This window comes from Panthera uncia (genome assembly GCF_023721935.1).
Source record: "Panthera uncia isolate 11264 chromosome B2 unlocalized genomic scaffold, Puncia_PCG_1.0 HiC_scaffold_24, whole genome shotgun sequence".
Classification (NCBI taxonomy): Eukaryota; Metazoa; Chordata; class Mammalia; order Carnivora; family Felidae; genus Panthera; species Panthera uncia.
In genome coordinates, this window is record NW_026057580.1 from 74,942,909 (window position 1) to 74,969,247 (window position 26,339).

The 26,339-nt window shown below is 38.7% G+C and overlaps 1 protein-coding gene across 5 annotated transcripts in view; it reads right to left on the reverse strand.

The window, feature by feature from the left end:
- Positions 1–26,339, reverse strand: part of ROS1 (ROS proto-oncogene 1, receptor tyrosine kinase) — a 114,441-nt gene that overhangs the window by 35,015 nt on the left and 53,087 nt on the right. For all 5 annotated transcript variants that reach the window (XM_049654239.1, XM_049654238.1, XM_049654240.1 and 2 more), the window contains 15 exons: positions 25,822–25,982; positions 24,828–24,972; positions 22,374–22,636; positions 19,180–19,243; positions 18,666–18,868; positions 16,918–17,123; positions 15,758–16,044; positions 12,885–13,061; positions 11,043–11,245; positions 9,215–9,359; positions 8,213–8,445; positions 7,949–8,125; positions 4,215–4,383; positions 3,368–3,485; positions 58–248 (listed from right to left, as the gene is read on the reverse strand). In XM_049654239.1, coding sequence (XP_049510196.1) covers positions 58–248; positions 3,368–3,485; positions 4,215–4,383; positions 7,949–8,125; positions 8,213–8,445; positions 9,215–9,359; positions 11,043–11,245; positions 12,885–13,061; positions 15,758–16,044; positions 16,918–17,123; positions 18,666–18,868; positions 19,180–19,243; positions 22,374–22,636; positions 24,828–24,972; positions 25,822–25,982 — 2,742 coding nt within the window. The remainder of the gene's footprint in view (positions 1–57; positions 249–3,367; positions 3,486–4,214; positions 4,384–7,948; positions 8,126–8,212; positions 8,446–9,214; positions 9,360–11,042; positions 11,246–12,884; positions 13,062–15,757; positions 16,045–16,917; positions 17,124–18,665; positions 18,869–19,179; positions 19,244–22,373; positions 22,637–24,827; positions 24,973–25,821; positions 25,983–26,339) is intronic.

The window sequence follows — 26,339 nt, forward strand, 5'->3', positions numbered from 1 at the left end:
CTTTCTCTCTGAACCTTTATGTAATCAGTTAGAGCATAGACAGACATCGTAACATACCTCCAACTAACATAATATTCTCACTGATTCCACTATAGTCACCAAATCCCAGATTATTTGCAGCTACCACTCTGAACTGAAATGTTCCTTTCAGGTTTTTGGACTTCCATGTGCAAATACTACCGCAGGATCCATTATATGCCATCCTCCACATTAAATTCTGGTTCTGTGAATCATTTGAAGTACCCTTTCTACAAAAAAAAAAAAAAAAGCAAAATGGTCAATATAGAAAATATAAGAGACAATATATGTGTTGTTTCTAGATGCTCCTGTACCATTTCAGCAACAGAAATCAAGAGCATCTCCTACTGCACACTTTACCTTTGATCTCATTCCTCCCACACAGCATAATCCTGTAAAGACATCCTGGCAATGCATGGAGCCAACAAACTCAGCCCATTGGGAAAATAACAAATAGTGAATGGCCAGGAGAGAGCTGAAGAGGTTTTTCCTACTATTAGAATGTATAAACTTTCTTCAGAATTCCAAACACATCAGACAGTTGTTCCATAACTTCTAACCTGGAATTTTTTATACTTTCTTAATTCTCAGTCTCTTACGCCATGTGTAGTTTATGTATACCATAGCTCTGCATAAAATGAAATACAGGGCATAAAATTGATAAGGAAGGTGTAATAGTTTGAATACCAAAATTATCATTATACCGGAGATTCCAAGGTTTAGTTCTTCCATTTTTATTGGCATCTACTCCACCTCAAGTCAACCCACATTATTCTCTATATGAAACATGGAAAAGCACGAGAGTGGGGCTCAAAAGATATAAATGGAATGGCTTTTAACAGAATCGTAGACTGAGGACAAGCTCCAGGCCTTCCAATTATGTCCTGACAATGAAGAACTTTTCAAGTCTGGGACTTTTCAGACAACAACAGTTTTAGGACTTGGTACCAACCCACAGTAAGCTTAGGGATAGCTAGTTCTGCTTCTACAAACTGAGTGGACATCCTGAAAGGCATGGGAAGGCTCAGCCCTTGAAGGACAGGGAAAAGACAAGAACTTCAGGAGGATCAGGGCAGCAGAGTTGTTCACAACTGTTGCCAGGAGCTAAGTGTCCTAGGGACCATCCTGCATAAGACTCTTTATACAATGTTTTTGTACATTTTGTGAAGTCTTGTGTTAGGCACTGGCAATTTCATTGTTCAATTCCAACAACTCTGATCCAAAGGAAAGAAACACTTAAAAATTCATAAAATGGCTCTTCATAGTTATTGGCCATTGAGGAAGACAAGAAAGAATTCTGATATTGGTTGAGAATCTTCTATTTATAACACACCATACTGATGCTTTTTATTTCATTTCCTGTTGTTGAGTTTTCACAACAACCTAAAGAGGTAAATACCATCATCCCATTTTACAGTTGAGAAAACTTAAATTCAAAAAAAAGAGTAAAGTAAGTATTTAAACACAGTACGGGGTTGAGTAGTATCCCCCAAAACTTACACCTACCCAGACTTTGTGAATGTGACCTTGTTTGGAAATAAGGTCTTTTAGATGTAAACAAGTTAAGATGAGGTCATACTGGATTAGGGTAGGCTTAAATCCAATGACTAGTGCCTTCTTTTAATTTTTTTAAGTTCATTTTTTTACTTTGAGAGAGACAGAGAGTGCAGGGGGGTGGTGCAGAGAGAGAGAGGGAGACAGAGAGAATCCCAAGCAGGCTCTACCCTGTCAGCCCAGATCCCAGTGTGGGGCTTGACCCAAGAACCATAAAATCATGACCTGAACCGAAGTCAGATGCTTAACCGTCTGAGCCACCTAGATGCCCCATTGACCAGTGCCTTCTTAAGAAGAGAGGAATATCGGCACAGATATACACAGAGAACACCATGTGATGACAGAGCCAGAGTTGGAAGTGATACATCTGCAAGCCAAGGAATACTAAGGATTGCTGGGAAGTCTGGATCACCAGAGGCTAAGAAGCAGCAAGGAAGGATTCTTCCCTAGAAACTTCAGAAAGTGCATGGTCCTATGGATACCTTGATTTCCGACTTCTAGTCCCCAAAACTGTGAAAGAATAAATCCTGTTTCAAGCCACCCAGGGGTGGTACTTTCTCATGGCAATGTTAGGACACTAATACAGTGTATTCGGCTTCCGCGTTCACACACTATCACTACGACTGTACTATCAGCAAGTACCTGGTGTATACTAGTATCCTGACTGAAGAAGTGACTTTGAGATACAGCAATTCATTCTATTATTATCCCATTATCCCTGTCATGAGAGTAGAGGCTTGGGGCAAGAAAATGCAAAGAATGTATGGAGTTCTGCTCTTAAGGAGTCACTGAAGGGAACACACTAAATGGTTCCTAGCAAGACAGTGGTATGGGCTGGCTGGCGAATATAATTAGAGTCCCAGACCACCAACACAGTTCTGCAGATCAGAATGCATTTGACGCTGCGTGAAAAACAGTAACAGAATTTACAAGAAGGTTTCAGTTAGAAATATGGCCAGTGTAATCCTCTGCCATGAGCAGGAAAATTTTTTAAGGTTATGGGAATGCCAGATCAAGATGGAGCAAAAATAGATCTACAGCTCGAATTGCCAGGACTATAATTATGGAAGTGACTTTTGTCCTTGGAACTTCTTAAAAGATAGCTTCATAGATCCACGAGAGGAGTGTCTGTGGAATTTGGAATTCTCCCCTCAAGCTGGCATGAAATCAGTTCATCTGAGCCAGTGACCATTATACAGAGCTCCCCATACTGGCCAGCTCTGAGGTTGTATATGTTCACTAGCTGCCTGGTTTTCATTGAAGGCACGCTTTCAGACCCTCGGGCACACAGTGCAAGTTATACTCTTCACAAAGTATAAAGAATCCAGTGTAACCTATACAGTTCAGACCATTTCTGTGCTTGACCTGTTTTCACATTCTGAAATATACCTGGTTCACTGCCGGTTCTCACCAGACGTTATTCATCTTGCTAAAACAAATTATCATCAGAAATTTGCATGCATACCATCGTCTAACATCAAATATCAGTCCTGTTTCTTGGACAGAATAGAAATTAAATAAATATTAGCTGCACGTGCCAATGACTGGATTATTTCCATAACGTTTTGACAAGTAGTGGCAGATTTCTGAGAAGGATGATGTGATCTCCTTCTGATCGGAGTGCCAAGGCTGACCACTAGGCATTGGGCAGAGAGCACAATGGTGCACTGAAGATCCTTAAGCTAAAGATCCTTCATATTTATTTATAAATATTGCTAATTTTGATCTAATAATACCTTACAATTAACCACTTAGCTCTTTGTAGTTTACAAAGCACTTTTGCAAACAGACATACCTGACCTCAAGGACATAGTACATAAGCCGGCTTCCATTATCTTCAGCTTTTTCCCACTGTATTGAATCTTTACTCCCTTCTAATAATTTTGGAATGCCTGGTTTACTTGGGACTCCAGCTTTGGAAACACAAGAAAGTACTGATTGGTATGTCGGAAGTAGAAAATATTCTGCATAACATCTTTCCACAGAATATATTTACAGAGAGGAAAGTCAAATACATTAATGAAATATTGAGAAATATTCTCATATGGGTGCACATTTTTAAATGAGTATCTGAAGTTTTTATTAGTGATGGATTAGATGGACTAGTGATAGGAATAACAGTATTATGTTAGCTCACCACAAAATAAGTGATGTGAATAAAGAAAACTGTAAATTTTGGAGCATTTTCCCTTTGATTCTTACAGGGATCAACTTGGAGTTACAGTATACCTTTTAAAACACTAATTAGCATTCTTTTTAGATTTTTTAATTTTTAGCATCTAGAATACAGTAGTCAGTAAGTTAATATTTGTTGAACACTCAATAACGCCATTTAACTTTTGTTCTCAATGCAAAATGTCACAGATAGACAAGAAAGTAGAGAATACTGGAAGGTGGAATCATCTTGCTCAGTTCAGGATTCTGCAAAACCTGGTATTATCTCAGTATTATCTCATTAGTGCCTGTAAAGACTCCTGATTCTTTTCAACTCTTACCTCAAACTCTAGAAATAATTTACTCCTCTTCAAAAAGAAAAGAAAAAGGTTAACCTCTAACATTAGTGAAATAAGTGATAAGAAACTCATTGAGAAACTTACAGGGCTTTTTGAGTATTGAGGATTATTGAGGCTATCAGTACTCACCTTTTGTCTTAAAGCTTTCTGGGAGTGAGGTGCTATTTTCTCCTGTCCTATAAACCACCACTACGCGGATGTTATAGGACATATAAGGCTGTAGATCTGTGATGCTACAGACATAAGTAGGGCCTTGGATGCATGAAGTGTTCACACGGTAAAACTCATTATACTTCCACTGGAAAAAAGAAGTCTCAATTAATATTTTTGGTGCTTTAAGAAAACCTTCTTAAGCATAGAAATTCACAAGTCTATGGCAAGCAATTAAAAATTTAAATAAAATTTATTTTCAATTAAAATAAGTGCTCCTTTATGAATGTTTGATCCCAAACATTATCTCTACCACTGACCGCCATTTTAAGTTTGTGACAAGCTATAACTGACTTGAATAACGGTTCTTAGGATGAGTTCAAGGTGGGACAGGCACCTCTTATTACATAGATGTCCTTAGGGAAGATCTGGACCTTGGCTTTTTGTTATCCCTCCTTGGAGACACCTACATTAAATTAGGATGGCTGAGAATGCAAATCCATAGCTGAGGGACCATGCTGGATCAAAATAATGACATTTTCAACTCCATGGATTTGTTAATTTCAAAATTATAATGTTTTTACACATTTTGATTCTATCAACAGGTCTACAGTGACTTATAAATTAAAACATGTAGTTTTTCCCTTCAAACTCTTTTCAGTCTAACCAGCGTTCCTTACTTTTTATACATATGAAGCCTAGTTCCCTAAAAGAGGGAAATTTTTGTCTACCATCACTCAGTCACTGAGTAGAAATGTTAGAAGTTAAATATAGGAAATCTTACTTTAATTCCAATGTAGATACTGGGTCTCTAATTATAGCTATCTTACACTTTCTTTGTGCATGGCTTTTGAAAAATCTGTGTATTTGGACCCTTCATGTGTTATTTGAAAATGGTGATTTTTTTTCAATGTACAAATAGGGAAAGACAGAGGATGTGGCATTTTGTCAAGGGTTCTTAGTGTATTTTCTCCAGTAGAGTTTCCTAAGAAGGTCAGTTTCCATAAATAAACCTTACTTTACATCTCGTTTTTCATTTAGCACTCACAAGGTCACATCATTTCATTGGATGGACACTTTATATTACTTTTCTATTCAGCTAGGAATGATTCCTACAGCACCTTCAAGAAGTAGACCACCTTGTTACAAAAAAAAAAAAAAAAAAAAAAAGAGGAAAATGGGAATGGAAGGAATGAAAAAAAATTAAAAAACAAAAATGCTGATGTCCAGGCCATTGCCTGCTAAACTCATAAATGTATCAATTCTACTAAAACATACAGGCTAACGAAACAGACGCATTGGATCCCTAATATCTACTCTGAACTGAGGGAAAGAAAGAGGGACAGACAGACAGACAAATATTGATTTCTACCTCAAAAATTTTAGCCCTTTGTGATCCTGCCTCCTTAATAATCTGCTATATAAACTACCTTAAGTGAATAGATGGCCCAACATTCCATACCCTCCAGAAATTATCAAAGCTCCTTGGAAGGTCAGATGTTTGACCAAGGGTTCTGCTGGAAAACAGTAGACTATTGGCCTTACCACAGCAATGAATGTTCTGGGCAGACCACCAACTTGGGGAGGTGCCACAGCTACCCCAGTAAATCACAGTGGAGTCAAGACCTTCCATTTGTTAGAGGCCAACAAGTGCAGGAGTGAAAGCTACCACAGAGAGATTTGAAAATTATTTGGATGGGGGGTGAGAAGGAAATGGTGCAGCCTATCATGTCTCAGAGACCAGAACTTCAGAAATGTAGGAATTTTCCTGGACAATTGAGAAAAACTCAATTTTAATGCACAACCAGGAAAATAATTTACCAAAATGAAACTACTTGTTTCTTCTCCTTAATCTCAAATTAAATATGTTCTTCTTCCATACACTGTTGTGATTTTAAAAAAAAATCTATGGAATTTAAGACCTAGATAGAAATTTAGCCTTGTGCTTTAATTCCTTCATTTTCCACATAAGGAAAATTTGACAGAAAAGATGAAAATTGGAAATTTATCTTTTTCTCCTCCTTTCTAAAAAAAAATTCTTAATTAAAAAGACACATATTCACCCTTATCAGTCCCCTCTTAGAGTTCCAGTATGGAGTTATACCATCATTCCCAGGTATCCTATCTTTATGAGATAGGTTCAAGTTGCTCTAAAGATATAGAACTTTCTGACTGGAGGTACTCATCAACCCTCTCGGAACACAGCCTCTTACTGTGCTCATCAGTTAGTACTTGTAGATGGTCACATGTCATGATTACTGTATCCCACATTTTCAGCTTCATGATGTTCTAAGTGGTATATCTAGAACCTGTTTTCAGCAAGTGTAGGGGAAGTTTTGAAACAAACAAAAAAAAACTTTGTGTGAAAGTCACAAGGACTGAACCAGACAGTCCCAGAACTCTGTCCTTCTCCCAAACTTTGAGGAGTGGGGTAGGTGCCTTAGTGACTCACATTCCTTCCATGGATAGCACACAAGTAGGACTGCTGTAGGATGAGTCAACCCCTGGGGCTCTTCCCTGCCTGGCTGGTGATATCTGACTCACTATGGCACCTGTCTGGATCTCCGACTTCTCATCAGTAACAGGAGGGGCTTAGAGTCACCAGCTATAAGGTCCTTCCCCATCACATTTCTTTGATGTCAGGAGTAAACTTCACATCCCCCACTTTGCCTTTAAACTGAACTGCACTGAGCTTCCTTAAATAGATGTCTAATAAAAGGTGATCCTCCAATTTCTCCAATTTAACTGCATTTTTATAAGATGACACTTTTTTAAATAGGCAGCAAATCATCACAAGCACGCTCGATGAAAAAAGTCCAATAAACTACAGCTTTTGGTTTTATGAACTCGACATTCACTATTGTTTCATAGTTTTCATGGATTTTATCTTAAAAATGTAAGATCATAGAAAAAAATCTTACATAGTAAAATTTAAAAACATCCTGGGAAGCAACTCCATTTTTGAAAAAAAAGCGAGGTCATGACTATACTGATTTGTTTTTGTTACAACTGAACAAAAGATTCCTAACCAAACTTTACGAATGTAGACACACAAAATAAATAATACTGAAAATGAAATGCAGCAATTCTAAAAAATAATCCATTTTAAGTGTATCAATACAAAAATCAACCTAGACTTTCCTCAGCAGTGAATTAATTAGATTAATTGATATTTGAAACCCAGTGGATATTTTTATATAGTTAAAGCATGGAGAATTTTGGATGAAGAACCATTTAAAGTTTATAAGCCAAGATCCAACTGGTTCAGAATAAACTGGTCTTATATTTTATTTCTCTCCTGTTGCTATACAGCCTTTAAATGGTTGAAAGAACATTTCTAGACAAGGATTTGGGTTTTGTTTGCTTGTCCATTTCTTTTCTTTTTCTTCATTGGAAATACCAAATTGCTGGACGCTAGACAGCCATGCTGATAACATCTAAACTAAGTAAAATATTATGAAAACCAGTAAACCGTAGCTTATAACCCTTTCCACGGAGCCTTTTAAGAGCAACCAATGTCTCTAGGAATTCTTTCCATCAGAAATGAGTCTAGATAGATTCTGTAAATGGCAAGCCAGCCTAAATCAATGAATGTTTTCAAATATATTGTTGGTTTATACAAGAGAATACTCTAGAGATATGAAAAAAGGTCTTCTAATTTATCCCATAGCACAAAACATAGATTTGCATTAAAAGAGTATGGTGAGATCTACCTTCTGGAGTTCAAACCAAAATCTGATGAGGTTAACATTAGATGGAGCCTTCCATTCTAATTGCAAACTAGTGTTCTCTGCAACCAAGGCACAGGGTTTCTCTGGTGTGTCAAACATTTTGACAGTGACGGGATGGCTCTCGGCACACCACATTTCCTCAGCATGGCAGGCCAGAACCTTTTTGTAAAAAAGAACAATCGCTTAACCTTTTCGGAACCTTGCACTTGAGCATGGCAATAAAAGTGCCCCATACACTTACTATACCTTTAATACATATGGTTTTCCACCAGATAGTCTAGTAACAAGGAGAGAGAGTTTTCCATTTGGATATTCACTTTGTCTTAGAGGAGTCTCTGGAATTAGGGCCAGATGTGAGATTTCCAGCTGATAGCGAACTGACTCCATAGGTCCATTTGGCTTGTGAGATTCTTCCCAGGATACAAGTAGGCGGGTGTCTGACTGCACAGTTGTGTTAATGAGCCTAACTGCTTCTGGCACTGAAATAAATAGCAATGCATGGTAAGGGATATTGCATCAGCACTGAAAGATGGAAGAAGGAATGGGGTTCTGGCTGAGGAATAATCATATCATGTGAGCAGAACGAATGGCCAATATTCTAAAGGAAAGCCAACCTCTTATAAAATGGTAAGTTAACAGGCTGCCTGAAAGGCTCTTGCTTATTTTTGCCTAATGACTAAATCATTCTCTGACTCCAGCTCAATGATATGGCCAATGATGATGAACAAACCAATTCAGATTAGTTTTGGGAATGTCATCAGAGACCTCTGAAAGAAATGGTGTGACCTCAAAATAATCACCACCTCTCAGAAAACCTTTTTAGGTCTAGATTCATTTTCTTTCAGGCAATGATGTTATTTACTTTAAATCTCAAGTGTCCTGAGTAAAATTCACACAGAGAAAAGGCTTAATTCTGCATCGCCACAGGATGAGACCTGTGAATATGTGGGGAGAGGGTGACACTATGTGGTGAGACTGGAAAATGTGTTTCTTGGTCAAACAGTATTGATTCTGATGTTTCACCTTCTAGTTGTGTTTCATTCTGATGGAGTATTATTCATCTTCTGTTGTTAGAGCAAAAATCAGGTTATCAGAGTATCGTCAATAATACATTTTCTTATTAAGTTTAAAAAGCTCACATAATAGAGATTACTTAGCATCCAAATTTTAAAAATCACAAATATAGATGTATATGTCACGTATATCACAAAATGCCTGTCTAGAAACCCACCCAAGCCCATAACTCACCTCCACTTTTAGTTTTTCCCCAAATCTCCTTTCCCAGAGGTAACTGTTCCATAGCGTCTGAATAATAATTCTTTACAGCTGTCTGTATCACATATGTTGAAAATGGTTGTAAACCTTCAATAAAGGCTATCCTCTCCTGAGATTCCTGTAATTAATTTTTAAAACTCAATATCGGATTCTTATTTTTTCATACAAATGAGGAGAAATTAACCAAAGGGATACGATAATTAAAAGATCTTTTAAGTTAACTTATTTTTTGATATTGGATCAAGAGAATGATAATGTTCACTGCCCTAATCTGCCCAGACCTGAGTTGCTTACTATCTCCAAGAATCAATACCAAATGATCGGTCAATTTTCAATGACATGCTCATTTCACATAGGAAGCTAAGTTCTCAGAAGAAGATACTAATTCACTAGCTTTGCATACAAAGGTCAGCAAGATGGTATGGTAAAGATGTGACACAGGGGTGCCTGGATGTCCAACTTTGGCTCAGGTCATGATCTCATGGTTCAGTCCATGAGTTCAAGCCCAGTGTTGGGCTCTGTCCTGACAGCTCGTAGCCTGGAGCCTGCTTCGGATTCTGTGCCTCCTTCTCTCTCTCTCTCTGCCCCACCCTGCTCATGCTCTGTCTCACTTTTCTCAAAAATAAATAAACATTAAAAAAAAGTTTAAATAGATTTGACACATAAGTGAATATGATAAAATATTAAACTGAATTACTTAATCATTATTAAAGGTAAAGTTTAATAAAATAAAAACACTGTCCTTAGACCAACAGTTCTCAATTTTGGTTGTATTTTGGAATCAACTGGAAAGTTTTAAGAAAACACTTGTGCCTGGGTCCCACCCCCAGAGATTCTGATTGCATTGGTCTGAGGTGAAGTGTGGGCCCAGAGGTTTTTAAAACTCCAACGTGCAGTCAGGTTTGAGACCCATTGCCTTTGACCCATATTAATCAATGTGTAGGATAGACTGGCTGTGGTAACAGAAATATCCAGTGCCACCAGCCTAATCTTGGTCAGCCAAATGATCCAATCTGTCTCTGAAACATTGAAATGTGTAAAGAGAGGTTAAAATAGACAAAGGAAATAACAAGAATCATGTGTCCTTTCTGGTGAAGTATATAGTGTTTCACTTCCAACAGATGATGATGGTCAATTTCACCTTTTGATGTGGTTGAATAGCAAGCACAGAGCAAAATATTGAATACATATGACTCCATCACAAGGACAACTGAAACATCAGTGCCAACAATGGAGTGAATTGTGCCAATTAATTCATCCACTCAAGAAATAACTAGTGAAAGCCTCTACAAAGCCAACTACTATGCTAGGTGCTAAGAATACAATGATGAAAAAAAACCCGACATACTCCCTACATAACAGCATACAGGAAATGACGGACAAAAATAGAACATACCATTTTTATATTAAATAGATGCTATGGAGGAGGGTTATACAGTAATGTTCTTTCTGTCTAATCATTTCTTACCCTTCAATCTGCAATCTGCTGCATAGGCCATAAAAACAGATCTCTATCACTTTCTGGGGATAATTAGGGAAGACAACAAACCAGTTCTCCCAGGACACTCAGGAAACTGTCACTATGGCAATCCACCACTGGTCATAGTTAATAAATATACTTCCTTGAAGCTTAACTCCCAGACAAGACTAGAACACAACTTGCTTTGATGGATCAGCTGTAAAAGTTTGCACAGTAGCGTGCTTCAGGATATAATATAGAAAACAGTTCACTGTGAGTGAGAATTTTATAGCAGAAACAGGTATCTTGTGAAAAGACAAAGACCACCAGCTCCAATCTTACCAGCATTTTATATTTCAGCCCAGAGCTATTTTTCCCACCGTTAACTTCTTGGTAATAAACCAGGTATGTTGGAGTAGGGCAAGTGATGCTGTGCCACGTGAGATTTGCCCTGGTAGGCGGTAATCGGATTGTGAGGCTGCTGTTAGTGGTGTTAAGTATAGTTGGCTCTGCGACATCTGAAGCTAGACACAGTAATGCTTTATCTAAAATAATAAGAAAAGATTCAAAATATACACATATTTCATACATATATGTATGAAAGAGGAACAGCAGATTTATTTAACTTCAAGGGTAATAACACGTTTTTATACTTGGCTGACAAGGTGTGATATATTGAAGTATTGGAAATGTTATTCAGGAAAGAAAGACGGGTGTTTTTCCCACACATTTTGAAGTTGTTAAATGCCACAGAAAAAAGGGAGCAAGGTAACGGATCATTGATTAAAATTTCCAGCAGGGGGAACTAAAGTACACTGAATAAGGTACACAGATCACAGCAACATCAAGCTGAGCCTTTTTTTTTTACTTTGAAGACAGTAGTGACAGCACATTAGTCAAATTGGGAAGGGGGCACCTGGGTGGCTCAGTCTGTTAAGCGTCCGACTTCAGCTCAGGTCATGATCTTCCGGTTCATGGGTTTGTGCCCTGCATCAGGCTCTGTGCTGACAGCTCAGAACCTGGAGCCTGCTTTGGATTCTGTGTCTCCCTCTCTCTCTGCCCCACCCCCACTTATGCTCTGTCTCTCTTTCTCAAAAATAAATAAATGTTAAAAAACATTGTTTAAATGTTAACCATATCTTTTAAATTAATTCCAGTTAAAAAAAAACCCATGCTAGCTTTAGAACTTTTATTTTTAAGGATGTGCGGGTATATGTGTGCGTTCCAATTTCAAACAGACTTTTAATGGACTTACCAAATCTCCTAAATTTCTCAAAATGAAAAATGAACTACTTTACCAAAATAGGCACCTGGCTTATTTATAAATTCTCCCATTTTTTTCATATTTTATAACTGAATACATTTAAGCAGAGAGAGTTTGTTCAATTCTTTCTGCCCCTCTCTAGGGGGTAATTATCTTAATTTAAAATGATATTGCCACCCTAATGGCAGATAGCTTGAGAAAAAACTAAAAACCTCTTTAGGTTTGAAGGCCACCCTCAGTGTATGTAATGTTTTTAATTTTGGTCGGTTGGCTTTTAGAGTTCAAACTTTTTTATTAGTATTATGACTCTCAGAAAATATATAGCTAGTTCTGCCATAGTGCCATCCACGCATTCCTAAAAGTCATTGCATTATACAAAATTGTATAATAAAATCCACAGAGTCTCTGAGGGAGACAGAAGCACAACACTAAAAAACTTAACGAGTGACACATTTAAAAAAAGGGAGGAACTTAGCAAAAATGATAGCACACACATACACATGATGAACAGTTGACATACATAATACAACAAATAAAGCACTTTACCTTGAAAAAGACCTGAAATTTTATGCAGTGCTTTTTGACACAACGGGGATTTCTAAAAATATTGTCAGAGGAGAAAAAAAGACAGAAAAGAAATTATGAGAATGCAAAGAGAAAAGGAGACAGACAGAATGATAGACAAGGGTTTCCCATGTCTAAAACTCTCTAGGACGACTCAAGTCATGTATACACACGGAGATCAATTGTGACCCAGGGCAAACAGCAATCACAGTGTGCACCCATCCTGGCAGTTTGGATCAACACTGAGCACACAACGAAGGGCTTGAGGGGGCAGCCTGGAGAAGGAGATATTCTGAGACTTTTCTGCCCCCACCCCAGACGGGAGAACATGCTGATGAACAGTGTGATTTTATTACCTGGAAAAGGCTGCAGAACTGAACTGTAAGCCAAGATATGCTTACTCCCTTGGGCCTTCACCCGGGAGAGGATGGCCCCATTGCTTTTCTTTGCTTGATAAATCTGTGTGCTGTCCTTTGCTGAGGAGATCCAGTAGAGAAATTCCCCATCCACAGTTAAACTTTCAAGCATTTCTCCTGCTCATGAAAAACATAAAATAAAGAACAGAAACAACAAAATACGTAACTCACGTTTTCTACTCAAAACAATATGTGAAATCCTTTTTCTGTATTGTAATTGCTAATTTTTAACCTTTCTATCATTTCAATAAGAAAAAAAAATACCACCTTTGTTTTATGTCATTAGGCCAAGGATTTTACAGATGTTTTCTCATTTTAGTTCCATACCAAGCCAATAAGGTAAATACTATTATAATTGGCCTCATTTTCTAGAAGTGTAAACTGAGGCTTTAAGGAGTTAAATAATCTCCTCAAAGGCCACAAAGTTAGTAAAGACCAGAGCCAAGATTTTCAACTTAACCTGTGTGACTCCACATCAAACAATACCTATTGGAAGGGAGGTGTTGGACGACGGGCCCAGGGCTCAGCATCTTGCTCAATATTTTTTATCAGTAATTTGGAATAAACAGAGTAAGTACACTTACCAATTTTGCAGATAATACCTGATTCTTACTGACACTAGTATGTTCAATTACTGGCTTAAACTTTCAAAATATCTCTACAAAATCAGGAAATGGATTGAAATGTAATAGGAATAAATGTGACACCCTAAATTCAAGTTTAAGATCAATTCTAAAAATAACAAATGAAAGAAATCTGGCTTAATAATAGTTAACATGAAAAAAACTATGGGTTTTTCAAACGGCAGGCAGCCAAAAGACCTGACGCCACCTTCAGCTTCAATAAAAGAAGACAGAGGAAGTCAGAGACCCCCCTGCACTAACCAGAACACATCGACAGTACAGGGGGTCATTATGGGGGTGACACTTAAGAGGATATTAAGCAGCTGGAGCGAAACAACAGGAGGGCTACTAGGGCAAAGAAAGATCTAGAAGCCACATCATGTGAGGAGTAGTTACAAATACATGAATTTTTCCTCCAAAGGAAAATGAGCTATGACAGAAGTCACTACATACTTGAATGGCTATCATGTAGAAAGTTATTGATTTATTCTGTATAAAATTAGAGGTCAGAACTCAGATCAATGAATGGGAGAAATGGGGAGAAAATTTTGGCTAAATGTAAGGAAAAAATCTAATATTTAGAATTATTCAAAAAATTAAAAATTTCCTTATAAAGACATATTTTTTTTATAAACAGGTATTATTCAAGCAAGGGTGTTTTTGTAGAGGGGATTTCTTCCAATATCATTCCAGCTAAAACATCTCTAAAGTCATTCAAATTTTCTAATTTTAGGGTTATAAATTTCAATTATGGATTCCTGAAAGACTAACCAATTCTATATCTATAAGATAATGGCCTACTAGACAATCTTGTGTATCAGATGGTAAAGAAAATTTATTCTGACATTTGTTTAAATGGTAAGAAAGACTTTAGTTAAGACTGTTGCAATATTGCAATAGGAGAGAGAGATGTGCTCAACTTCACATACAACAAAGAAAGCTGGGGATTCAAAGCCAACAAGCAAAATTATGGGGTCAGTGGATAGAAAATTACTAAGAGAAGACATCGAGGGTAGGGAGATTCTTGCTAATCTTCCTATGATTTTTGCTAAAGGCAACCCAAGAAATCAAGTGTGGGAGATGAAGGACTTGATCAGATACCTAGGGTGGGGGGTTATCCCTAAACTGATTTAGCAAGATTCTTGCTAAAACTAGACTCAACAATGACAGACAAGGAAGACTCAGGTCAAGGCCCAGTTGAGAAAAGGGGAACATTTGATCAAGGAAGGAGTCTGTGTCACAGATACACACACACACACACACGCACACGCACACGCACACGCACACACACATACGTTTGTAATTTCAAAACTTTACTATAAAGACCAGCAATGTCCAAAAACACTTCTGATGATGGCAATATTTTATGTCTACACTGACCAATACAGTAACCATTAGCCACTTGTGGTTTGAGTATTTAAAATGTGGCTAACATGACTGCGGAATTAAACTTTTAATTTTGTTTAATCTTAATGAACTTGAACTTAAATCACATGTGACTAGTTGCTACTACCTTGAACAGTGAAGAGTAGACTCTTAACAATGTATGGAGGTATTTAGAGTGCATTTTTTTTTCTGCTGCAATTACTCCTAATTAGGAGACCTCCAAATCACTTCAGACATTTAAGTATTTCCTCCACAAGCACGTGATGTCAAGTATTGATAAACTCATGCTGAATGCGGAGTCAATGAGATCATCAAAACAGAAGTAAAGTAGGGTACTGGTAGTAAAATCACAGATGTTGTAGTTAGGCCCACTTTCCAACCGCAGATCCTCCTCTAATTGTAGCCTTTTGGACAAATACCTTACCTTTCTGGGTCTCAGTTTTCTCATCTGTAAAATGAGCATACTATTATCTACTTCATCAAGGTGTTTTGAAAATTAAATGAGATAATACATTTGGTAGCTTGGTTAGGCTATGTAGTTAAACTTAATAAATTATAGCTCTACTGTTAATTATAAGATAACAACAACAATGAAACCACAGATCCAGAAAATTGTGTGAACGTCTGTGCACAATTTGCCTGGAAACAACTTGACTTGAATTCTTTGGGAACATTTGGCATGGTCCAGAGCAAATAACCATGTGTGTATTCTTTTGAATACATGTAGAATGCACACCCTTTTTAATTGAACAGGAAGGGCCACCATCACTAATGGGTATCTATGTACACACATAGATATCTTACCAAGCAGAGTAGGCACCATGATAACTCGCCAACACCGACATCCTTCCAGATCCATGGCCCAGATCTCTTGCCCTTTGACAAAATATATCTGTGGTCTCTCTAGATCAGAGGTGTCAATAGTCATTGCTCCACTAAACTCGAATTGAGTAATGCTGCAAAAACACTGTTTCCTTCCATTTGAATGGTTTGTGGCTGTGGGTGGAAGAATGTGACTCAAGGTCTGGTTGATAATACTGTAGTAGAACATCTGAGGGCCCAAATCGGAAACTTCTGTCCAATACAGGCGACTATGGGGGAAAAAAAAGACCCTCCAACTTAATGAGTAAAGCATATTATTGCAAACGTTAGTTTCCAATGAAGATTAATCATTCCTAATGACTGGAGAGACAAACACAGCCTTTGGAGAGAATGTGTCCACATGTACAATAATCTTCTGAGATGGAGGGGGCCAAAAGCAATCTAGTTTGTACCATTTTCCCATGATTTCTCAATAAATGTGTTTACAACTAAAGCCTTGGACTAAAATGACCTGAGGGTGGTATACTGAATGGTTCATTAACGTCTGTACATGTGAAATACATTTGCCTACTTTTCATCAACACCCATCTCCATTCCCCTCCTCTCAAGTTTGTTTCTGCTTCTTAATGCTGGTTAACAATCTAGTTTCAAAATAGAATAACCATGCTTATGACACAAACAAAATACATCTTTCAGCATGAAAAACTGCTATCAGTTGGTGAACGGAGGCCTTAAAACTCATCTTACAAGGACATTAGTTAAAGATGGGTGAGCCCAGAATAGCATTAGCATGACATGCTGTCTATCTCCTGTTCATCTCCTGCCACGTCTCAGTCCTCTTCTCATCCTTATCATCTGAGGTTATTAGGAAATCCACTGGTATGAAAATCTGCTTTGGTTTCCTATTGGTAATGACCCTAACTTTAGGTTAGCCAAATTGTCAGTATGGATTAAATTTGCATATTTGTGGCTATGGGCTCATAATTAATGTGTAGAGTTACTTACTATAAGTTAATATAGCTAGTCAAGGACCGTAAGCATCTTATTTTCCCATCAATAGCTTCTAATATTAAACCAAAGATATTGTATTGAATATGCCTCTACTTCATCACAACAGAAACAGATACTCATACTTTACATACCTTAAAAAAGGATATACAGAAAAAGAGATTATTGTTGAATTTCTATTGCAGATGTCCAGCTTTCTGGGGTACTTCACCTTGTGTTCAAGATCAACATCAAATATTTGCATGCCATTTTGTGATTCTTCTAGCACAAAGTAGAGATGCCTTGAAATCCAGTCAATTGTAATAATTGTGATATCAAAGACCAGTGCATCTCGGAAAATCTTAACAATAGGTAGAAAACACAGCCAAGGAGAGAGTGGTCATTTTTTTTCCCCCAAATCTGAGGACTTTTCGGTAATCTACCATATTACTTGTTTACTGCACTTCTCTGTAATCCAAAACGTCAATAGCTCTGCACTGTATACCATTATAACACTGGTCCTCTTCTCTTCTCACATTGTATTCTTTCTCCTGGTTAGCTTCCACTACCCCGACTTCAACTGTAATCCATAGACCCGTGCTACAAGAACAGTAGCAATATCCCTCACCGAGTTACTGATCCAAACTGACTACTGAACATCTCCATACGAATGATCCCAGGAAACAGAATTCATTACTCCACCCCCAAACCCTTCTTTTCTCCTACAGATTATATTTTTATGGATTTCCAACATCCACCTGAGCAGCAATCCTGACAAATGTGGTTCATCCTTGACATCTTCCTCTCATGACTCCCCACGGTGAATTAGTCCCATTTGAAATATGTCCCAAATTGGTCCTCTCCTTTCTCACCTCACTGGCTCTCATTTCCTGTCTAGCTTTCTGTGATAGCCTCCTAAGTGTCACAGATTTAACGTTCTCTAAGTCATGATTCACACCACGAATGGAGAGGTCTTTCTAAAACATAACTTGATCATGTGAATGACCCACTAAATTTCTTTAATGGCTTGATGTTGGCTTCAGGATTGGCCCTCCACACCTCAGCACAGTTAAAGAGGCCCATTATATTCAGGCTCCTGCCTACTACTTCAGCTTTTTCACCTATCTTTTGTTCACCCTCACTCCCACCTTCATTCCAAGCTCACTCTATTTTCAGCCTCCTGGATGTGCTATGGCTCTCTTGTATTCCTGTCTTTGCACTTGCTACCCCTTAAGTTTTTCCCACCTTCACCTGGCTCATCTTCCCAAGGTGTCTTTCCACTCAACCACTCCAACCTGGATTGATCATCCATTTTCTGTGATGCCACCACATCCTGCCCTCAGCATAGCACGATAACGTCTTCTGTCTGTCTGTTCCACTAGCTGACACTCAATGAACGCCACCACATGCCAGGCATTGCGCTAAGTGCCTTACGTCGGTCATCTCATTTAATCTTCACAGGAACCATGTGAAGAGATGCCACAAGTTAAATAACTTGCTGATGGTCACAGATCTCGTAAATGGCGAAGCCAGAATTAAGTTCTAAATTTCAGATCCCAAAGCTCAGCCATGAATCATTACACACTACTGTCCTCCTAGTGTTAGGCTAATACCAGACTGGGTTTGTTCAAAGACTGTGATTTTTTTTTTCTCTTTTACCTCTATCCCAGGAACTAACACAGTGCCTTAAACCAAATAAAACTATTTGCAAAATTAATCCTGAATGATATTTGCCCCAAATCTAATCACTATTCATTTGTGACTAAATAATTACACAACATTTGTCCTTTCCAACCATTCTAATCTTAATGCTCGACCACTGACCAGCTTATTTAATTATAGGGTGGTGTGATATGTAAATTATCCATGTCCTTCCTTCCAGAATAGTTACATAGTGAAATACCTCAGAGCTGGATCTGTTGTGCATGTTCAGAAGGCAGAGTGAGTCTCCTTGAGCATAATATCCCATTCCATTATCAGCTGTGTAGCCCATGGTACTGATGTCTCCTTCTGCTGAAAATGTCCATACAATGTGATTTTGATCCATATCTAATAAAACGATCTTGCTGTCAAAAAGAGTCATGAGATATGGAAATGGGTTGATTTCTGAAAACAAAAAACAAGTAGATAATACATATAAGAGGGAAAAAAAACTTTCATTTGGCAAAATCCCTTGATTCACTATCAGGCTATTCTGAAATCCATGGGTCTTCTCTGGGTTCATCTACTGTTCCAGTCTCAATCAACACTGCCAGGCGCCCTAAGCTCAGATTTGTTAAGTGTGTTTGGTGATAAAAATTGATTATTTGACTTTAACTTCAGCTCAGAGACAGCATTCATATCCCTGAGAATACCAAGGGTCAAAAATGTTTTTAAAATACGAATTGTTTATTGCACAGGTTTTAGGTAATGAATACCTGAGGTTCTGGACTTTACTGTGTCAGAAAATGGTCCAGGTCCTTTGGATGTGAAGGCTCGAACCTAGAAAAAGAAAAGGATACCAGAAAAATTGCATTCAACAGTGTCCTCAGTGACAGCAATTATGTTCTGAGACTGATAAATTATCGAAGGTTTCATTTCACAATTTTGGTATCAGTTATGAATAGTTTCTTTTTTCTGTCAGGTTTTTATTTAAATTCCAGTTAGTTAACACACAGTTTCCAGTGTAGAATTTAGTGATTCATCACTTACACACAATACCCAGTGCTCATCTGGACAAGTGCCCCCCTTAATCCCCATCACCCATCTAGCCCATTCCCCACCCACCTCCCCTCCAGCAATCCTCAGTTTGCTCTCTGTAGTTAAGAGTCTGTTTCCTGGTTTGCCTTTCCTTCCCACCCCCATGTTCTTCTTCTGTTTTGTTTCTTCAGTTCCACATAGGAGTGAAATCATAGGGGTTTTTGTCTTTCTCTGACTGAATAGTTTCAAATAGTTACTTCCATCTGAGTATAAAGCAATAAATCACTAAAAGGTAAGTATTGCCCCACATTCATGCCGGTGGTGTGGTTTTTATCGTTGCTACTGTTGTCTGGAACAGTGCAAAGTATTGGCACAAATCTCCCCTGCAAAAGATTTGAATTTCTAAAAAAGGTCTTTAGCTATTTCCAAAATGAAATTATGTAGAACATTTAACAGAAACAAAACTATGCACATTATGGTAAACTCCCACAGACTGTGAAATAAACAACTAGAAGCTTTAAATAACCAAATTTACTGTACCTTTTAAAAAATGAGATTTGCAAAAGAAAAATAATAATTAAAACTTACATTTGAATATTAATTATGCATTTCAAACCACTTTTACATACATTATCTCTTTTAGTTCTCACAATTACTAAGAGCAGAAACTAGACAAAATCAGAATTAAGTAACTCATCCACAATGACATACGCAGAAACTGGCATAAAAATCAAGTCTTGTGGGGTTTGTATACTTGTATACTGTACCACTCTGCATCCCGGTACCAAAGCTTTTTAAAAACAGCTTTTAGGGGTGCCTGGGTGGCTCAGTCGGTTAAGCACCTGACTTCAGCTCAGGTCATGATCTTGCAGTTTGTGAGTTCAAGCACCATGTCAGGCTCTGACAGCTCAAATCCTGGAGCCTGCTTCGGACTCTGTGTTTCCCCCTCTCTCTCTGCCTCTCCTCCTCACACACTCTGTCTCTGTCTCTCTCTCAAAAATAAATACGTACTAAAAATTAAAAAAAAAAGAGGGTGCCTGGGTGGCTCAGTCGGTTGGGCGTCCGACTTCATGATCTCACAGTCCGTGAGTTTGAGCCCCGCATCAGGCTCTGTGCTGACAGCTCAGAGGCTGGAACCTGCTTCAGATTCTGTGTCTCCCTCTCTCTCTGCCCCTCCCCTGCTCATGCTCTGTCTCTCTCTGTCTCAAAAATAAATAAAACATTTAAAAAAATTAAGAAAGAAAAAAAAGAAAACAGCTTTTAGTAGACGTCTTTTATTGTGTAATAAATCATTTCCACTTCCCAACCTCACATGTGTATAACAGCCTATAAAGGAAATTGACACCCGTAATGATGGACCCAAAAGGTAGATCCTCAAGTGCCCTCTCAGTCAACAAAGTATTAGATTATTTTTATTATACTTCTACTGTTAAATATATTTTACCATATTATACATACTACTATCTGTACATGGGGTGTGTGTATGTGTGTGTGTGTGTGTGTGTGTGCATCATGGTATGTACATATACCAAGACGTCTTCACTTTTGCACAAGACCACATTAAGTGAAACTCATGCATATCTGTGCATATCACCTTGCACAATCCTGTGATGACTGAGATCTGAAACTATATGTACATTTAGACAGATACACTTAACCAGAATATTTATTTAACCAGAACACACATAATTCTCAACAAATAAGAATGTGTACTATCTTTAACTTTTATGTACAACTTCTTCGATTAGTATGTTGAACAAATATATTAACAAAATAACTATTAAATTAGAATTTTACAAAAACAGATCCTTAGGAAACTCAAATCTCTAAAACACTCCCCAAAGCATTATGTTCCCCAAAAAGAAATGGGAAATAATTCTAAATATGTACAACATTGTCACCTGTAAGGGCGGACCTACGCTGGCCGACTCCATCTTGTTCTGTGTCCTCCACCTTGACCAGGCCTCCTCCCCTTGAGTAACCTCCCGCTCACCCGTTCAAACTTCCCGATCAAAACACGCCCTGCGACCTGCGTAACAGGACTCTGACCCTTCCCCAGCCAATCAGCTGAGGCCACAGCCATTACCTCACCAACTGCCCCTAGACCCCAATAAAACCTTTGTGCTTTTGAAACTCGCTCTCTCTCCCTGGCATCTCACCGCTGTGTCGGTGCAGGTAGGGGATTGAGCTCGAGCTAGCTCGAATAAAGGTTCTTTGGCTTTTGCATCGGACTCGGCTCCCTGGTGGTCTTTGGGGATCGCGAATTCTGGGCATAACATCACCAACTTAGTATTTAATGAAGATTAGAAAATCATCAAGCCATCTATCATAAGTAGAAAGCTATTTCATATTAAAGTTAAAATGCCCAAATGGGGTGGCAGTAACTTGTTATTCTTGACTCCTATTCTCACTTTCTCGTCTATCAGCAGCCAGACAGTAACTCTGAGATATCAACTACCTAGACCCTCAGGTTTTATTTCCAGCAGCAGCTCCAAGTTGGGGCATCCAGAGGATTCACAGTAGTGATGTGATCTGGGGGAAAGGTTTCTAGCAGCTGGACTACAGAACACCACTTCCTTGCCATGCAGCTTTGGTAATTCACTGACACACCCAGGGACATGGCTCTTTCTTCACAGACAGTAAGGGGATCAAATGAGATAAGGAATATAAAAGCATCTACCCAGGTACACGACCTATAGTGATTACAGGGAAAAATAATGGTTTGTTCTGAATCTGAAAGCAAGAAAGCTGTCAAGCTGTCCTTTACCCTAGCTGTCCCCTCTCCCCTCTGTATCTTTGCCACCCACTTGACTTCCGTGACCATAGTGGATCTCAAATTATTGACAGAGTGGCAGAATTCTTAACCTAGTCCTTTAATCAGCCTTCTGTTTGCACCACTGAGACCCTTGTATCCCTGTTTTCACTCTTATACCTGGAAGGCAACAGTGTACCCGGGACTCATGCCTTCAAGCTGAAAAGACATCTCTGAGGGGGTTGCATTGACAGCCATCCAGTCTTCAAATGTTTTATTTGTGTCTCTCTGGTTGGATATTTGATAGAACATTTCAAATCTCGTTAACACACCGTTTTCATGCTTAGGCTTATTCCATCTAAATTCCACCACAACTTCGTTCTGGTTATGGTATTTCCCACTTGGTAATATAAATATCCTGGGATTCTGGGGTGCCGACGGAACTGAAAAGCAGAGACACAGATAGGGTAGAACAGAATATAAAGTTGACTTTTTACCATTCATGATGAGGAGATGGAGAAACAGTAATAAATATTTCTCATTCCAGAAATCAAAGTGTATCTATCTTATTCTTCAGGAGAGAAGATTCCACAGATTTCTTCAGGAACCTATCCTGATATTTCAGCAAATCTTTCTCATCTGCAACCCAAATCCCTCTTACCACCACTTAGGCACATCTTTCTCATCTGTGCCCTGTATAGATGAAAGGTGGCTGGTTCTCCTTAAAAATACAATATTTACTCTCCTCCTGCCACAGTGATTTAGCTGGTGGTGGGAATGGCAGTCACAGGATGAAAGGCAGCAACTTGGCCCGGCCTTCAGCCAGTTCAGGATATAAAATCCAGCATGTCACAGATCCAGGCCCTCTCACCTTGAACCCTTCCATGGAGCAGGGTATACCCCAAGAGTATGGTTTGGAGGCTACCATTTATCCTAGAGCCGAACCAAGCAATTTAATGTCTCCTAGCCCTTCAATGAATTTATCTCCCTCTTAATCAAGAGAAATTCCTCTGCCTGATGTCCATGTCATTTCATGCAAGATGCCTGTCTTCCTTCTTCGGACTCCTCTACAAGGTCCCTTTCCACTGTCCACTCCAGTCACATCGCTTCTCAATGTTCAACACTCACATCATTATCCAATCTCCAGGCCTTCTTACACTGTGCTTATATGGGATACCTTTCCTTGCATCATTCCCTAGAGCCCAGCTAGAACTCCCCCTCCCCAAAGACCTTCGGTGGCCATTCCAGTCTATGACCATCGTCACCTCGTGAAAGTGGTGGGGCTGCTTGATAGAGATGAAGCATTCTGTCTTGTCTATTTACTCTATGCCATTGAAACTCAGTTCTCACTGTCTCATTTCTGTTATTGTTGGAAGCCTGTGTTTATCTCTCTACTGTTTGATGAGCTCCATCAGAGAAAGCACCTTTCCTTATTCCTTGTTAAATCCCCCCAAATCTAGTATAGGACTAGCACACTGTAAGCGCTTAATAAATATTTGTCCATTTGAATAATTTTCCAACTATATTGTAAATTTCCTGAAGGCAAAGGCCAAATCTTTTCATTTTTTATTGCCCCCCAACATCCAGCAGAATGCTGATGACCCTAGGTCCCCAGTACATCCCCTGACAGACGCAGGCAAAACCATTTCCACGGAACGATCCTACCAAAGCTGACATCCCAAGATGATCTCAAAGACAGCATACCTGGATTCAAATGCTAACTGCTCCAGGACCTACCCAGGCTCTACTATGTTCCTGTTGTGAGACTCATGGGTAAATATTGTTGAAAGAAACTTAACAGTTAAAAACAAACAAACAAAAAATGCATATCTATGCCTGTTGAGCTCTTTCTGCCTGCCAGGTCCTGTGCTAATAAGTTCATAGTGAATAAATCAGTATGATACTATCATTTACCAGCATTTGAAGACATGACTGAGTGGAGACTTGATAAAACAGCAGTGGAAAGTCTAGATTAAGTCCCAGCTATTCTACATTGGGCAACCTCTAGGCTTCTGCTTTCTCATTTGCATAACTGAGATAGTAACACCTGTGCTACCTTCCAGGGAGCAGGGGGAGGATCAAATGCAAGGAGGAAATGATGCTCTGACACGCAATAGGTGTGCAGTAAACGTTTAATAAAGGAGTGATACATATAAATGTGCTTTGTACATTTTGTAGTGATACACGTAAAGACACGACTACTATCCTTTTTAAAACATATTCCAAAGGAAAACATTAAATTCAGGCATGAGTTATCCACCTATGGAAGCTTCTGAGTTACCATCGGTGAGAACATCTTCAGACAAGCCTGACTTCCATGAAACTGTCCCTGCTATTATATTCCCGTTTTCCTTCTCAAGTGTTTCACAAGTTACCTGAAACAGGTTTCTGCAGCATATGTATTATTATAATCAAGTGAAACAATCTTTAAGAAATCTTGGAATATGCTTTTGGAATAAATGATGCAGACTGATACTAATGGTGTTATTCTCATCTCCAAAAAGTCACTGAAAAGGTATTGAATCTCAACACATCTACAGAACTGAAAGTTACTTTTAAAAATTATTAGCCATTTATTGTAGAGCATAGAAAATGAGGCTCTGCCCTTTTAAAAAGATCTTTTAACCCCTGTACCTGTTTCAGGTGCTCGAAGTGACAGAGATGTTTGGGGGCCCTTTCCCCAGTACGTATAAGGAGTGACAGAGAGATTAAATAAGGCATACGGCTCCAGCCCTTCCACAGTAAATACAGGTGAAAGCTGCTGCTCACTAGCCAGGAACTAAAATATAAGAACAAAACATTATTTTCTTAGTGAGGGAGTCATAAAACCTTTTATTTCTAATGAACTAAAATCTCCAAACTTTGGTTCACCTGTGAACCAAAATGTGCAATTTTGGAAATGCTAATGTTGCTAAGTTCCATGTGGTTCCACATAGACCAGTTAAAATGTAGCTAACATACCAGTCGTTAACATTAACCACAAAACAATCAGAGACTGGCTGCAAACAAGGGTTCTCAGGGGGCCCCTGGGTGGCTCAGTCAACTGAGTATCTGACTTTGGCTAAGGTCATGATCTCACAGTTCATGGGTTTGAGCCCCGCTTTGGTCTCTGTGCTGACAGCTCAGAGCCTGGAGCTTGCTTCAGATTTTGTGTCTCCCTCTCTTTTTGCCCCTCCCCTGCTCATTCTCATTCATTCTCTCTCTCTCACTCTCTCTCTCTCTCTCAAAAAATAAATAAACTTTTTTTTTAATTTTTAAAAAACATTCTCAGGAAAAATCTTTTTTTTAATTTTTTTTTTTATTTTAGAGAGAGAGCATGAGTGGGGGAGAGGGGCAGAGGGAGAGAGAGAAAATCTTAAGCAGTCTCCACACTCAGCATGGAGACCAATGAGGGGCTCAGTCCCACAACCCTGGGATCATGACCTGAACCAAAATCAAGAGTCAAATGCTCAGCCAACTGAGCCACCCAGGTGGCCCCTCAGGAAAAAATCTTAATAATCAAATGCATTGGGAGCAACAAAGGAGACAGGCTTGGCTAAATGAAGGAAGCACAAATTAGTGTGGGCAGGGCTGATACAGTTGGTACAGCCTGTTTGAGAAATGGAAGTTACTAGAACCAACACTATACCTTAGAATGAGAACTGAAATCCACACTGTAGAAAATTCTACCCCAATCCACTGCTGGGGGAGCATTCCACAGGATTTGAAAACTTGAAGCATTTCCTTCAATCCTAAAGGAAGACTCTTGAACAGAATCTGGGATAACCTTAGGGGTAACAGAAAAGTTCCCTATGGGATGAAAGAAAGAATAGAGGGGGAAAGAATTTAGGATTCTCAAACATCATAGAGAACATGGATAATTAACAGAAATTACTAATAATTAATACCAAAATAAAATTTCCCTTTCTTTTAATATATCCTAACAATCTTCTTTTTCTGGCTGTTCCATGCTGCAAATTTGGATTAAGAGTAAAATGCAAGCAAACCAAGAGAAACTACCAAAGCCTTTTTCTTTTCAAAACTTTTTTTTTAACATTTTAATTTTTTTTTTTTTTTGAGAGGCAAGAGAGAGACAGAGCATGAGAGGGGGAGGGGCAAAGAAAGAGGGAGACACAGAATGCAAAGCAGGCTCCAGGTTCTGCAATG